The sequence below is a fragment of the Hevea brasiliensis genome, chromosome 6 (assembly GCF_030052815.1).
Source record: "Hevea brasiliensis isolate MT/VB/25A 57/8 chromosome 6, ASM3005281v1, whole genome shotgun sequence".
In the NCBI taxonomy this organism is placed as follows: Eukaryota; Viridiplantae; Streptophyta; class Magnoliopsida; order Malpighiales; family Euphorbiaceae; genus Hevea; species Hevea brasiliensis.
This window is the reverse complement of record NC_079498.1, coordinates 104,300,685-104,315,258: the sequence shown is the minus strand read 5'-3', so window position 1 is coordinate 104,315,258 and position 14,574 is coordinate 104,300,685. Positions and strand designations below refer to the sequence as shown.

General features: G+C 29.5%; 2 protein-coding genes and 1 non-coding gene across 4 annotated transcripts in view; 1 reads left to right on the top strand and 2 right to left on the bottom strand.

The window, feature by feature from the left end:
* The first annotated feature begins 6,907 nt into the window (after positions 1–6,907).
* LOC131181247 (small nucleolar RNA R71) lies at positions 6,908–7,015 on the top strand. Its single transcript, XR_009149873.1, has one exon. It is a non-coding gene; the product is annotated as a small nucleolar RNA R71 (small nucleolar RNA).
* A 77-nt stretch (positions 7,016–7,092) lies between these two features.
* The window catches only part of LOC110664105 (proline-rich receptor-like protein kinase PERK3), a 95,683-nt gene continuing 88,201 nt past the window's right edge, over positions 7,093–14,574 (bottom strand). Inside the window, exons 9-10 of one of the 2 annotated variants that reach the window (XR_009149553.1) lie at positions 9,980–10,165; positions 7,093–7,631 (exon numbers count right to left, since the gene is read on the bottom strand). Coding sequence is in view for 1 of the 2 variants with exons in the window: in XM_058148982.1 (XP_058004965.1) it covers positions 10,037–10,165 (129 nt within the window). In the remaining variant the exon portion in view is untranslated. Of the gene's footprint in view, positions 7,632–9,957; positions 10,166–14,574 lie in introns of those variants that run through there. The other variant, XM_058148982.1, reaches the window with a different exon arrangement.
* LOC110664112 (proline-rich receptor-like protein kinase PERK15) lies at positions 11,130–14,033 on the bottom strand. Its single transcript, XM_058148985.1, has 7 exons — positions 13,872–14,033; positions 13,200–13,247; positions 12,704–13,030; positions 12,350–12,439; positions 12,206–12,276; positions 11,859–11,935; positions 11,130–11,541 (listed from the first exon to the last, which is right to left on the bottom strand). The coding sequence occupies exons 1-7, from the start codon at positions 13,936–13,938 to the stop codon at positions 11,310–11,312; spliced, it is 912 nt and encodes a 303-aa protein (XP_058004968.1). The 5' UTR covers positions 13,939–14,033; the 3' UTR covers positions 11,130–11,309.

Sequence of the window (14,574 nt, the reverse complement as noted above, 5' to 3'; positions counted from 1 at the left end):
TAACAAAATGCCTCTATATAGAATGATGGAAATTGATAAATGAATGAATATATTCTCAATTCCATAGGTAAACTTCATATCCCTATCTCCACTAATGAAACAAGTATAATTAAGAGATCAAAGGTCTTTTTAGAGATGTAATGGGGCTAAGGGGTTTAAAATGAAGTCAACAAGAAAGGGGTAAAAGGGATTCAAAGCATGAGAATACTTCAAATCTTGAAAACATAGGGTACACTTTCTTCTTCTTTTTCTCTTTTCTCTTTTTGTTTTTTTTAACCATAAAATATGTATAATGAAAAGGAAAAAAGAAACACTTACTAAAAATAACTAAGTGCTAGCATATTCTACAAAATACACAAAATAAAGGACTACTTTTATACTTTACATTTGTATCTTGCATCTTCTCTTGATGATTGTCCCCAAAAATACCACTCCCAAACTCATTTTCTTTCATTAACTTGGGTGGATTTCTTTCAATTCTAATAATAACAATAGAAAGCACGCATATATACTAGCACTTTTACAAAATGATAATAATTTCTTTTCCTTTTCAATAACATATATTTTATTTTGTATATATATTATTTTTTTGTATATATTTTTTTAAATTTTTTATCTCTTCTTTTTTTTTAGATAGTGTACCAAATTCTATAAATAATTATTCTTATGAAAAGGGTTGGAGTGTTTGGCTTATTAGTTAGGTAGTAATAAGGGTTCCAAGAAAAATTAGGAATATATAGGCTCAAAGGGGTTTACAAGGGTTAATTGTAATGAAAGCAGGGTTAAAAGTTAAAAATGAGAGGGTTGTAATCAAAGAATACCTAATAAATTTTCTTTTCAAGTACAAGCTAGTATTTTTATCTCGAAAGATTTAGAAATTTTGTTCTAGGATTGTTAGTAGTATGCCCTAGAGCATATCATTTAGTATGTATCTTGTACATATTTTTATTAATAAAAGGCATTTCCACTTTTCCGTTTACATAATATATTTATGTGTAATAGAAAAGGTCCATTGATATTTTGTTAGAAATATTATTCTTAAGTTGTTAAGAATATGAGTGACAATATTTCTAGCACAAAGTATCATAAATAGGTTCACAATCTAGGATACTTCATAATAAGGACATGACTTATCCAGAAAGATTGTATTCATGTTTGTTCCCAAGTTATTTATATGAGATATAAATAAGATGGAATGGTGAGTCTCATGCCATATAACAAACATGATAGGCACTTATAAATGATAAGTAGGCCGAACCAGTGACACTTATGACAAGCACATGGAGTTTACTCTTGTCAATGTTTTGTCATAAATCATATCAGTGCATATGATCTTTAGACCTGAGATAGCACAGTTATCTTGTATATAGGTAGTTTGAGTTTGATACTGCTTTCATACTTATACTGTGTATGGGTATATGGGCATCTGTTGGCTCCTACTAGTTATATATGGAGGTAGGTGTTGATCAAGATGGAATCTGTTCCTCTAAGTAAATAGAGATAAAATCCTATGTTCATTTAATTGTTCTTGATGTTTCAAGTTCCTGGCCAGGACAGATAGATTTATTCAGAAAAGAGTTTCTGATGAGAAAAATCTTTTTAATCAAGAACTGGAATTAAAAGAGAACATAATATTCATAGCAAATGGAGTTTGACATAAACCATGACTCCAGCTTGAGTTGGAATTTTGTAACAGAGAGATTCTAATGCATGGTAACATATGATTTTACGTTCATTTAAGGTAAACCTTATTACTAATTGGGTGGCCATGGCATGCTATGCTAGGTGTTAACCATGGTCTATGAGGTTCATAAAATGATTTAGAGAAATCATTTATGGTAAGAAAGAGTTCTAATGATATTAAGAGTTGATATCATGTCTCATTGCCAATTAGTGATGAGCCTAGTAAGTCACACACATACACAAGTTATCACCTATTTAAATATGATTTAATTAATTAATTAAAGAGTTTAATTGATTAATTAAATAGGTTTGGTTTGCAATTAAATTGCAAAGTCCCTAGCATGACTTGAAACCAAATCTAGATTATTGGATGTGCAGTATAAATTAAATTTATATTTAAAGTGTTTAAATATGAATTTAATTGATGGAAAATTAATTAATAGAGATTAATTAATTAATTTATATTTGATATAAATTAATTAGAAGAAGAAAATAATTATTTTGGGTTAAGAACCCAAAATTGAGACACAGGGGCATTTTGGTCATTTCACAGTGTGACACGTGGCACCATGAGATGGTGACACATGGGATTACACATAAGCTTGCCAAATGTTTTTTAATCATGTAAGATGATTAAAATCAAGATTAAATATAGGTTTGACACGTGGCACAATGTGATTGGGTCACTTAAACCTAGAGCTAATCAAAGGGTGACATGTGGCAAGGGTTTAATGTGTTAACCTAGCTATTTAAGTGTGGTTATGAAAAGAAAAAATAACCAGCAGCCACTCCTCTCCTTTGTCACGCCACTTTGAGGGTTTTTATCTATTCTTCTTCATCTCTCATCAATTCAAAGAGATTAGCCATCAATCTCTTGAATTAAGAACGCTAGAAATTGTTTCTAGTGTCCTGTTTACATCTCTAATCTCTTAAAAGGCAGAATTTGAATTTCTAATTAATAGAAAAAGCTTTAGAAGCTGTTCAAGGGCTGCCATAGGTGTTCTTGGTGTGGACAAGCTAGAGGGACAACATCTGGTGTCCTAAAGACGAATCTCAAAGCATCAAGAGGTTAGTGTAATCGTTCTTGATTTAATCTAGGGTTCTAAAATTAATCTGATTAATTTTAAAATCTTAAATGGCAAATACAGATCAAAAAATATATTAAAAGAGTTTTAATATGTTGTTTATCATTGAAATCAAATAGATAAAAATAAATCTTGCATGATGCATGTGACCCTAGGTGAAATTTTTGAATTCAATGGTATAAACTTGTGTTTTTCACGCTTCCGTTCCTTCAGGATTGGTGAGATATTATTTGATTATCTTTTATCCTATAACTCTCTCTAAACACTTTAATCTCTAAATGACTAGTTGGGTGGCTTTTTAACTAAGAAGATGTAGGCAAAGGTAAACACATCAAACTTTGTACCTCTTAGAAAACTTTTAATCCACAAACCCAATCAAAGGTAGGCTAAATTACTCTACTAAGTAACTCTCTACCCAAGGAGTTCGGCAAAAATTTTATTTCATGAATGCATGATTCCTAAAAATGAGTAATGCATTAACTAAACAAAAAAGAATCTATATGCAAATTTCTATGTGATTACTATATGAAGTATGATATGGTATGTATGTATTTGTAAACTATTTGCATTGAATATATGATGTATGTATAGCATGCAATGAAATGAAATGCACTTAAACTAAAAATGCTAATTTTTTTTTTGGCAAAAGTCTTATATACACCCCCAAACTCAAATCAGACATTGTCCTCAATGTTAAAATAAATGCCAAAATGGAATAAAAAAATTTAATAAATGAAAGAATTCAAAAGACTCATGAAGGTGCAAAAATTAATAAATCACAAGGACGGACTAAAATAGGCAATTGTATAAAATAGACATGAAATATCCCACAGTATTAGAATATAAATAAAGCTTAGTTATGATTGTAATGATGTATAGCATGTTGCATAAAGGGAAAAGAATTTATCTTGAGTGAAGAATTGGCAATTGAGAGACAATTAAAGTTAAGAAGTTCCTTAATAATACTGTTAAAGTGAATGGATTTTTTTAGAAAAGAGTTGCTATATAGGTTGGTACATTGGTTGTGCGAAAACTGTTGTAAATAGTAAATTCTATAAATATTTTGCAGAAATATACATTGTGAACATAGAACTAGCCTTGTAGCAATAAAATTGCATAAGCTATGCACCAGACTATGCAGTTTTCAGCAGAAATGAACAAAAAAAGTATAAACAACGCTAAACAGTGCTGCAAACTTAAAAATGCATTCTGAAACAGCTGCTAGTACCTAAAACTCAATTGAAATGAAATATATCAATTGCATGAACTTCATTAACACTAAAACTAAGACAAAAAAAAAAAGAACAAATGCACTGTTTTTACAAAGTAAAAGCACCAAATTTTACTGTGAATAGTAATTTTTATATAAATATATATGTGAATAGTATCAATTTCTCTATAATTGCTCTGTGAATAGTAAAATCTATAGAATATGTGAATAGTATCACTTTACTTCAATTCTACAAAATTACAATTTTAACACATCAACAAACTCTCAAATTATGCTTATACACTCTCACTTTGAAAACAAACATGCTGAAAATTCAAAATCTCACTAAATAAATGAAAAACAAGGAATATGTATTTTCAGAATCTGAATTCAAACCCAAACACATCAAAATCAAAATTTACATACTAATCAATCCTCAAATTGCACAAATCAGTCATTCACTCAACTTCCTCAGTCTATGCATATATCTCATTATAAAATAAACATGAAAGAGATAAATTTGGGATATCGCTACAACCACTCATTCAAAATTTTGACAGCAAAGATTAGAAAACTCATAATAACTCCTTAACTTGCTGCATAATTATCAAAATTCTGCATTATGCTAAATGAAGTCAAATCAAATTTAAAATATTGAAATTCACTCATGAAAAGAATGAAATACTATCTAATATTACAGTTTTTCCTCTTCAATTTTATAGGCATCTGTGCAAGATAAAATGAGATAATTATCAAAAATTGAATCTAGGGGTGATTGAAAACAAAGCAAAACAAAACAAATAAAATAAAATTAACCAAAACAAAACAAAAGAACTTGGGGCACCTCCCAAGAGCGCTAAGTTAAGGTCATTAGCTTGACCCTTGTCATCTTTCATAGTGGTTGAAATTCGAATTTTTTGCCTCTATTCTCAACAGGTGCCTTAATAAATCTATACTTCATCTTCTTTCCATCACATGAGAAGATCTCTATTGCTTTGTTTAAAAATTTAACCATTTATTTTTTGATTACTTTTGGTGTATCTTTTTCTTTGAGAGATGGTTGCTTGACTTCACTTTTCTCCACTTACTCAATTTGAAAAATTGGTACCATAGGATAAGGTGGATTACTCTTCAAATGTTGTGTAAAGGTTCATCATTGGTACTCCCTTCATGAACAAGATAATTTTCAAAAGAAGCCTTTTGATAACTCTTTCCAAAGTGCTCTTTCATTAACTCATTGGCTATATCAATTCTCAAGCAAGAGTCTACATCTTGATGTTGCTTCTTCTTAGCATTACCAATGTTGAAAACTAATTGATCCTCTCCAACTCTAAGAGTGAGCTTTTCATCTTTGACATCAATCAATACTCCTGCTGTAGCTAGGAAAGGCCTTTTTAAAAAATTGGCATATGAGAATCTTCCTCCATGTCCAAAATGACAAAGTCAACAGGGATATAGAATTTTTCAACTTTGAGTGGGACATTCTCTAAGATCCCTTCTAGATACTTAATTGATCTATCTGTTAACTAAAGGGAAATGTGGATTGGCTTAAGATCTCCCATGCTGAGCTTTTCATATATGGAGAGGGGAATAAGGCTTACACTAGCCCCTAAATCACATAATACTTTTGTAGAATATTATTCTCCAATATGGCATGGAATTGAAAAACTTCCTAAATCTTTGAGCTTCGTAGGAAATTTCCTTTGGAGGATGGCACTGCATTCTTCAATCAAGGCTACAGTCTCATGGTCTTCAAGTCTTCTTTTGTTTGAAAGGATTTCCTTGAGGAACTTAGCATAAGATGACATTTGGGAAAGAGCATTAAAAAAGGCACATTGATGTACAACTTCTTTAAAACTTCTAAGAACTTCCTAATTACTTGTCTAGTCTGGCTTTTTAAAATCTATGTGGAAAAGAAAGTTGTCGTTTGTAAGGCTCCGGAGGTATGTACTTTTTCTCTTTCTCTTCAACCTCCTCTTTACTTTTTCTTAAACTCTCTTCTTTTTCATTCTCTTGTTTTTCACTCTCATCAATTTCTTCCTCATTTTCTCTCGTCTCACCCTTTTCACTCTTCTCATTATGTACTATTTTACCACTCCTCAGTGTGATGGCATGACATTGCTCCCTTGGGTTTTCTATTTGACTAGGAAGTTTCCCCATAGAGCTCGCTTGTTGTGCAATCTAAGTTTTCAGCATCTTTATTATGTGTTTGCATTTGTTCTAGCCTTGCCTTCATCTCTCTCTTCTCTTCATCATGCTTAGTTTGATTAGCAAGAATTTCTTATAGCAAAGCTTCAATAGTATAACGTTATTCTTACTGTCAAGGTGGAAGTAGATGATTAGTATTTGGTGGTTGTCTATGCTGTTGGTATTGCTGTACTTGCTGCTTTAATGGGAAACCTTGAGTTGGAGCTTGGTTTTGTTGATTCTCACGTAAAAAATTGGACGATTCTTCCAAGCTAGATTATATGTCTGAGAGTAAGGATTTCTCATCTGTTTTTTCCCATAATTTTCAAAATAAGAAACTTGTTCACTAGAAGATTCATTGCCATATGAAGGATAATCTATTCCACAACTTATTATTATGTCAATATAAGTAACTTGTTGAGAACTTCCAAATGAGGATGAATTAACTAGCATGCTTAGATCTTCCATCTTCTTTGCAAGCACAATTGTGAGTGCATCAAATTTAGCATTGATCATATTGAATGGGTCAAGATCATACATTCTAGCAGCTTGCCTCTTTTGAGTTGGAGCTGGCTCTTTTGGACTACTCCAAATATGAGTGTTCTTTGCAATTTTCTCTCACAACTCATAAGCTTTATCTTCATGTTTAATGATAAATTCCCCTCCAGTTTGAGTATCAATAATTCCTCTGATAGCAAGAGTAACATTTGTATAAAAATTCTAGTTTATCGTCAATTTTGGAATGGCATGATGTGGGCATTGCCTCTCCAATTCTTTCCATCTCATCCATGACTCATAGAGGGTCTCATCTTCTCTTGGCCTAAAAGCTATCATTTGATTCCTTAATTCTTGGATTTTTCTAAATGGAAAATATTATGCTAGAAACGCATCAGTGAGTTGCTCCCAATTTATAATTGAATTGTACGGTAAAGAATCAAGCCAGTCTAATGCTCTATCTTTCAAAGAAAATGGAAATAGTTTGAGTCTTGCTGCATCGTTGGATACTCTAGGCTGTTTTTGCATGTCACAAATCATGGCAAATTTCTTAAGATGGGTGTGTGAGTTTTCTGAAGGATGACCCTCGAATTGAGAGTTCTGAATTATTTGTAGCACCCCAAAATCCATCTTGTAACTATTTGCATCAATCCTGAGTCTCGCTATACTTTCTCTTAAGTCATCGAAATAAGGGAATGCATGATCTATAATATTGCCCCTCGGTACATTAGCATTAACTACTTCTTCCCCTTAAGCTTCATTTGCATTGTTCTGATTGTTTGCATCATTACCATCACCAATTCGAATTCTTTCTTCAGCCATTTCCATCTCAACTTCAGCTGATCTCAGAGCTTATTTTCTTCTTCTATTTTCTTTCTTGTTGGCATGACAAAACTTATCAATTTCAGGATTGAACAATAAAGATGTGTCACTTGTGTTTTTGGCTCTACTGATAAAATATCAAAAAGTACCTAAAAAGAATATTAAAACACAAAGTGAAAAGATAATATAAAAACAAAAATTATAAACAACTAAAATAATTAAGAATTCAATCTTAAACAAATAATTCCCTGGCAAAAGCGTTAAAAACTTGATATGGACTACTGTAAGTGCACGGATCGTTCAAGTAGTATAGAAAAAAATATCGTTTCCACGAAGAATTATGTTTTCAATTAAATTTTTGATGTAAAATAAACAATGTTAAAATTATATTTTAATCAAACAAATAAAAGAAATTTGAGAATTTAAAGTTTAAGGTATGAAAATGCAAAACTCAATTCAAACAATGACTAATTTAATAATTTGCTAAATAAAAAAAATTGAGAACATTAATAATAAAAATTGATAAAATTAGATTAAACTAAGCACTCAAAAGTAAAATTCAAAGCAACAATTGATAAAAATTATTCCGGAGTTAAAGGTTCATATTCAAGTCAATTTGAAATTTTTCTTAGCTAGCCCAATTTATGAAATTTATGGGTTTAAAGGATATCAATTCTAAAATCCTTTAAAATCTCTTTCGAGTGAATCAAAGAGTGCTTTGGTTAATTAAATTTTATTTTCTCGGAGTTTAAAATTAACCAAGACCTATTTAGTTCTTTAATCAATCTATTAACCCTCTTAATCCTTACTCTATTTTTAGATCTAAACTAATTAAGTTCAATTTCTTGATTATCTATCACTTGGTCTTCTCTTTTTGGTCTTTCAACCAAGGATTAGGAGCATAACTTAATGGAGTCCTTTACAAAGCATGTAAATAAGCACATAAGAAATTAATTAAACCTTATAAATTTTATTAAATTGGAATTAATCCAGTTTAAATCCACAAAAATAACTGAAATATTACATTCCTAACTCCAGAATCAAAGAAGACTACTCACAATCTATATTCAATACAAGAGATTTTGTGTAGAAGAATAAATAAAATATGAAAAATAAACTAACACTAAAGAAACCCGATAGAAGAAACGTAAAAAATGTGAAGAAGAGAAGAAGAATCCAAATCCTGGTCTAAAAATGAAAGTGTCGGCTCCTACTCTACTTTTCCTTCCTTTTTTCAATCTTTCTTCCTACAGCAAAATGAGGTAAGAGTAGCTTTTATACTCTCCTGACAGAGAACCCTAGGTTGGCCCAAAAATAGTGTATCTAAGGTAATCACACGTGTGAGAAAATTCTTCCTTCAGCCAATTAATGAGGATGTGCACAGGCTATGTAGTACATGTGTAAGATCTTGTGCACTTTTTGAAAAATTCTAGAGTTTTTCCGTGAAGGTGCACAGACTGTGCAGGTTTCTTCATGTCCTGGCAATTTTTTGTAAAGGTGCACATGCCAGCTGCATAGGCTGTGCAAAAGGTTGTGCAAGTTTCAACAACTTCATATTATCTTCGGTGAAGGTGTAAAAGTGACCTGCATAGACTGTGCACTCCCTTGTGTAGATTTAGGCAAGTCCAAAATTTCTTTCGATTTCTATATAAAAGATGCACAAACTATGCAACACATTGTGCAAATTTCGATAAGTTCCACATTCTTCAAATTTCAAATTTTATTTTTTTGTACTTTTTGACCTAAAAATCACTCATCACTTACACAATTACTTTTTAATCCTTCAAAAATACTATTTTATCTACAAAACAAAAGTAAAATTATAAATTAATCAAAAAATTGACAATTATAAAAAATTAACTAATAACTAATAAAATTAACTAAAAATAATTAACAAATGAATAAAATGACCATGAAATTCAACTTAAATAATTATATAAAATGCATATATCAAATGTTTAGTTTAAATAAAAATTTATTTAGAGTTCTTAATAATCAATTCTATAAAATGTGTTATAAATAAACTAAATTTCATTTGAATTAAGAAAATTTGTAAATGAAATTCAAATTTAAAATCATATATATATATATATATTAAATGACAATTATCATTTTTTATTACATATCATTTTCTTTTATTTTTTTCTCATTTTAAAATCATATATATATTATTTGATAAAATTATCATTTTTTATTACATATCATTTGTTTTTTCTCATTTACATTTTCTCATTTTGATAATGTGACAAACATACATGAACAAAAGAAATAAATTTTATCATAAAATTAAATCAAATAAGATCTAAAAAATAGTATTTTTAACAACAAATTAAAATTCAGCACCAATAACTAGGATTAGTGGTGGATAAAATATCAATAGTGATAAATTAACAATGGATAAACGATAAAATACAAACTTCAAAAATTGCAATGAAAAACGCAAATTTTATTATTATTATTATAAAAAGATTGACATTCAAAATAAATAGGAACTCACTAGAAATCTTTTTTTCAAAGCGATGTTAATTCAGAATTTCAATATCAAATAGAGGCTTCAAGGGTCAGGGGTTTCCTCAGCTAATGAAGGTAATGAAGTATATGGTGACCCTTCGTATAGGTATTTACTATCATTTCTGACCCATATATTCTTCGGCTCCATATTTCCTTTTAGCACTTCAAGTACCTGCATCACACATGAAAATTATTAAACTAACATATAAAATTATCAAATAAATTCCACACACACATATATATATATTAAAATTTAAATCTTAAATATATTTGAAGTAATTTTAATTAAAAATGTGTGACAACACTTCAACAAATTCTTCCATTTTGGAGTCAAAATCAAAATTTTTTTTCTTCACCAGAATTAATAAATATTAAACTAGTTAGCACATATAGTATAGATAATCTCTCTCTCCGTTCTTTAACATGAAAAGAGTGAACAAATCAAACAATATAAAATCAGGTGTAAGAAATATATAAGACCAAAAGCTCAAAAACAAAACAACAAAATCTAGCTTGATTTATGGATTTACCTGGCTCATTTCTGGGCGCAACTTCACAGGTTTATATATACAAGCCGCAGCACAATAAATCATTCGAATCATTTCATCTTTATCATATTTTTTCATTAATTTCACATCAAAAAGATCTTTACAATTCTCTGCATCCAAATCTTGTTTGTCTGTATCCAAAATTTGTTTGAGTTGTGGCACTACCTGTGAATTATAATCAAAATAGATGCACAAAGGTTACTTAAGATTTCATTTGGTAAAATATATATATATATATATATATATATATATATATATATATATATATATATATATATATATATAATACAAAATATCAAATTTTATTTTTTGTTAAAATTTAAACTTTTATCTGTCAATTGTTAAAAAAGACATAAGTATTTTATATTTAAAATAATATAATTGAGTAAAGATTTATAATTAACAATATGTTGACTGCTTCGTTTGGGAGGAGTGTAAGGAGGTAAAGTTTGGTGTGTAAGTAAAGTATGGTACTATGATAAAAGGTAAGGTAAGGTAAGGATTTTTAATATTACTTTATTTGGGATGAAATTAAGGCAAATGATAGTTTACTAATCTTATACTGTTTGGATCGAAGGCATAGAAAGGTAAAGATAGTTAATAATTAATATTTAATTTATAAAAACATTCACAATACCCTAATTTGGTGGGTGGAGAAACTAAAGGTTTTGGAGGTTTTAAAACCTTCAAAAACCCTCAAAAACCTTACCTTCCCCATTAAACCTCTCTCCCAAATAAGTCCATATGTCTTAATTACATTGAAAAAACTTACTCTACCTCCAAAAACTTACTCCTAAACGAAATTAAGAATAATTTGAATAAGGGGAAAAAATTGCATACCCAAATAGCTAAGCGAACACGTTCATTGCGTTTCTTTTCAAAAGCAGCTAATTTCCCCGTAATTAACTCCAGAAGCACAATACCGAAGGAAAAGACATCAGACTTATCAGTGAGCTTCCTTTCTTGGCCATCTTTAATATAATATTCAGGAGGGGCATAACTGCACTTGAAAGAAAGCGTGTATGAGAATAAACTATTTGACAAATTTTCTCTTGAAATGAAAATTTAGCTAACACGCAAAGGCTTCTTCTGGAATAAATTAAGTCATATGAAGAAAAGAATTGAATTAAACTCTCACATAATACTATAACTTTTGATCTGATTTCTGTTTTTTATTTTAAATGATTTTTTTTAAAATTAAAAGAATTAAATTCTTTTAATTATTAGGTTTTCAAACATAAAAGATAAGGAAAAAAAATCAATTGAATTAAACTTTGCATATTTGTAATTTCTAAATAAGCTGAAGATGAATCTTACGCAGGAGTTCCCTTTGGATCAGTGGAAACGTGAGTAGCAGAATCTGCAAAATCTTTGGAAAATCCAAAATCTCCAATCTGAAGGGGGAAAATGACTGAAGTAAACTTATTATATCATTTAACTTAAATTGAAAACGCAACAAGTTTCGATTAATTTAAAAAATATTGGATCGATAATCACATATATAACTCTTTATTTTCATTTTTAATATTTAACAATTGATTCAAAAATTAAAATGTGCAGATATTGAATTAGTTTGCACAAAGTTTTATTGTAAACATAAATTATTATATAGCAAGAGTTATATATGGCCAGCCAACAATGTTTTAATATCATAAAAATCATACCTTTGGCTCAAATTTATCATTGAGAAGAATATTATCACTTTTAATATCTCGATGGATGATTCTAGGATGACCTAAAACATGTAAAAAAGTATGAAATTCAAGATATTAATATCATAAAACTGAAAAAAAAAGTTAACTACTCACGTCCTTCATGTCCTTTATGTAAATATGCCAATCCTTCTGCTGTACCCAAAGCAATTTTCATTCGGCTTGGCCAATCGATTGTCTGGCTTTCTATAAAGAAAAATTAAAAAAAAAAAAAGCTTAATCATTTAGTATAGTCAAGATACTATATGATTTTATTCTTTTGATAAATAAAAATAAATTATAAATGAAAGTAGAAAATCTGTCATCTTTTCAATAATTGTGATCAGTCTTATTTACTAAAAAAAAATATTTATACCTTGAATATATAATTAATTTAATTTAACTAAGAATTTTACTTGTCAATCTAACTCTGACCATCATCAAGCAATTTAAAATTAGAAAAGTACTCACTAAGCAAATGAAATTTCAATGACTTGTTGGAAACAAACTCATAAACAAGCAATCTATCTTCTTTTTCACTGCAGTATCCAAACACCTTCACAATATTTTGGTGATGGGTGCGGCTAATGGTTTTAGCCTCCTCCTCAAATTGATTTTGCGCTGTTTTCTCTTTCTCCGGATCAGAAAAATGTTTAAGCCTCTTAATTGCAACGACTTTGTTATCATTTGGAAGTTTTCCCTTATAAACTTGACCATAAGCACCCTCGCCGAGGCGGTTTTTGTTGGAGAAATCTCCAGTTGCTTTTGCTAGTTCTTTAAAAGTGTACTTTGGAACACCTGGATCAGAAGGTTACTCAAGTGGCATCGCTGAATAAACATAAATATTCTAAAATTTGATATTCTTTTATCCTAAAATTTTTGGGATTTATAACAAATATAAATTCCACACATACGCAGGATGATCGAAATTTCAAAAGTTATGTTTAGAAGTTTACTTGTTACGTACCTTCCACTGCACTGTCATCAGCTGCTTGTATTGGAATTGGTCTTTCCTCTGTTTTTACCCATTGAAAATAAAAGAGAATCAAATCACAAGAACTTGATAAATTGATAAATCTAATAAAATTTATTAATAATTTAATTTTTTTAATACTTAGATATAATTATAAAAAAATAAAATAAATTTAAATTTTAGTCAGAATTAAATAAAAAATTCAATTTACTAATTAAAAAAAAAACAAGAACTTGATTTCATATTATCTAACCTTTTTGGTTTTGTAAAATAAAGCAACACAATTTTTAAAAAAATTTAGAGCATAAACACTTATTTTCCTCATGTAAATCTCTATTTTCCCTTCCCCCACCCCACACCACCACCCCCCCCCCCCCCCCCTTTTTCTTTTAATGATATCATCAAGATGCAACTTGGAATTTTGTTCTCATTTCTACTGTTCTAAACTTTGCAAGAAAGGAAGATAAAGATCACAGACTTTTTTTTTTTCACTGCCATACTATTGGATCTAAGCTTGACACCCAAACGAGGCGAAAAAAGATTGCTGTTCAAACAACTTATTGTGCTTTGCCTTTTATATATCATACGGATATAGATATTAGAAGGTAACAAAGTGCAACCTATTTGGATTTACTTTGCAACATATGCCAAAAAAACAAGATCTACCTGCTCCGGGTTGGCGATTAGCGTCTCCCTTCCTTTTGCACAACCCGCAAAAGTAAGATCCAGGCATGGCTGCCCACCAGGTTTCTTGCTTGTGTGCTGTAAAACCACTTGCTTATTAGGATGTGAAAGAGAGAGAGAGGTGGGAAATGAGGATTGAGGAGCCAGGGGTATTTGGCGTCAATGGAAAATATGTTTATATAGAAATAGACGCATTATTTGTTCACAAATTATTTTATTTTATTAAAAAATAATAATATAATTAACATTATTATTCATTCTATTATTATATAGACATTAATAATTATTTTAAATTTGTAACTAAATAATTGTACATTCAAAATTTACTGTTTTATAAATAATTATATAAGATCGTAATTATAATAATTGTATCCTTAAAATTAATTAATTAATTGAATAGAAAAAACTTTAGCAAGTAATCTCCACAGGTCCCACAATCCAAGCTGTCAATGAATTATTAAACCGATTATTGGGTCAATGGGTTCTTAGTCTTGCTCTTTTATAATTTACTGTCACCCAACAACACAATCATGACGTACAATTAAAAAACTAATTAATGTTTAAAATTGAAAAGCTAATGCATATATAATAGTATGTGCTATATTAATTTTTTTATAAATAAAAAATTTTATTGAAATTTAAAGAAGGCCACAAAAAAGCCCATAACAATAAAAGGCAGATAAAA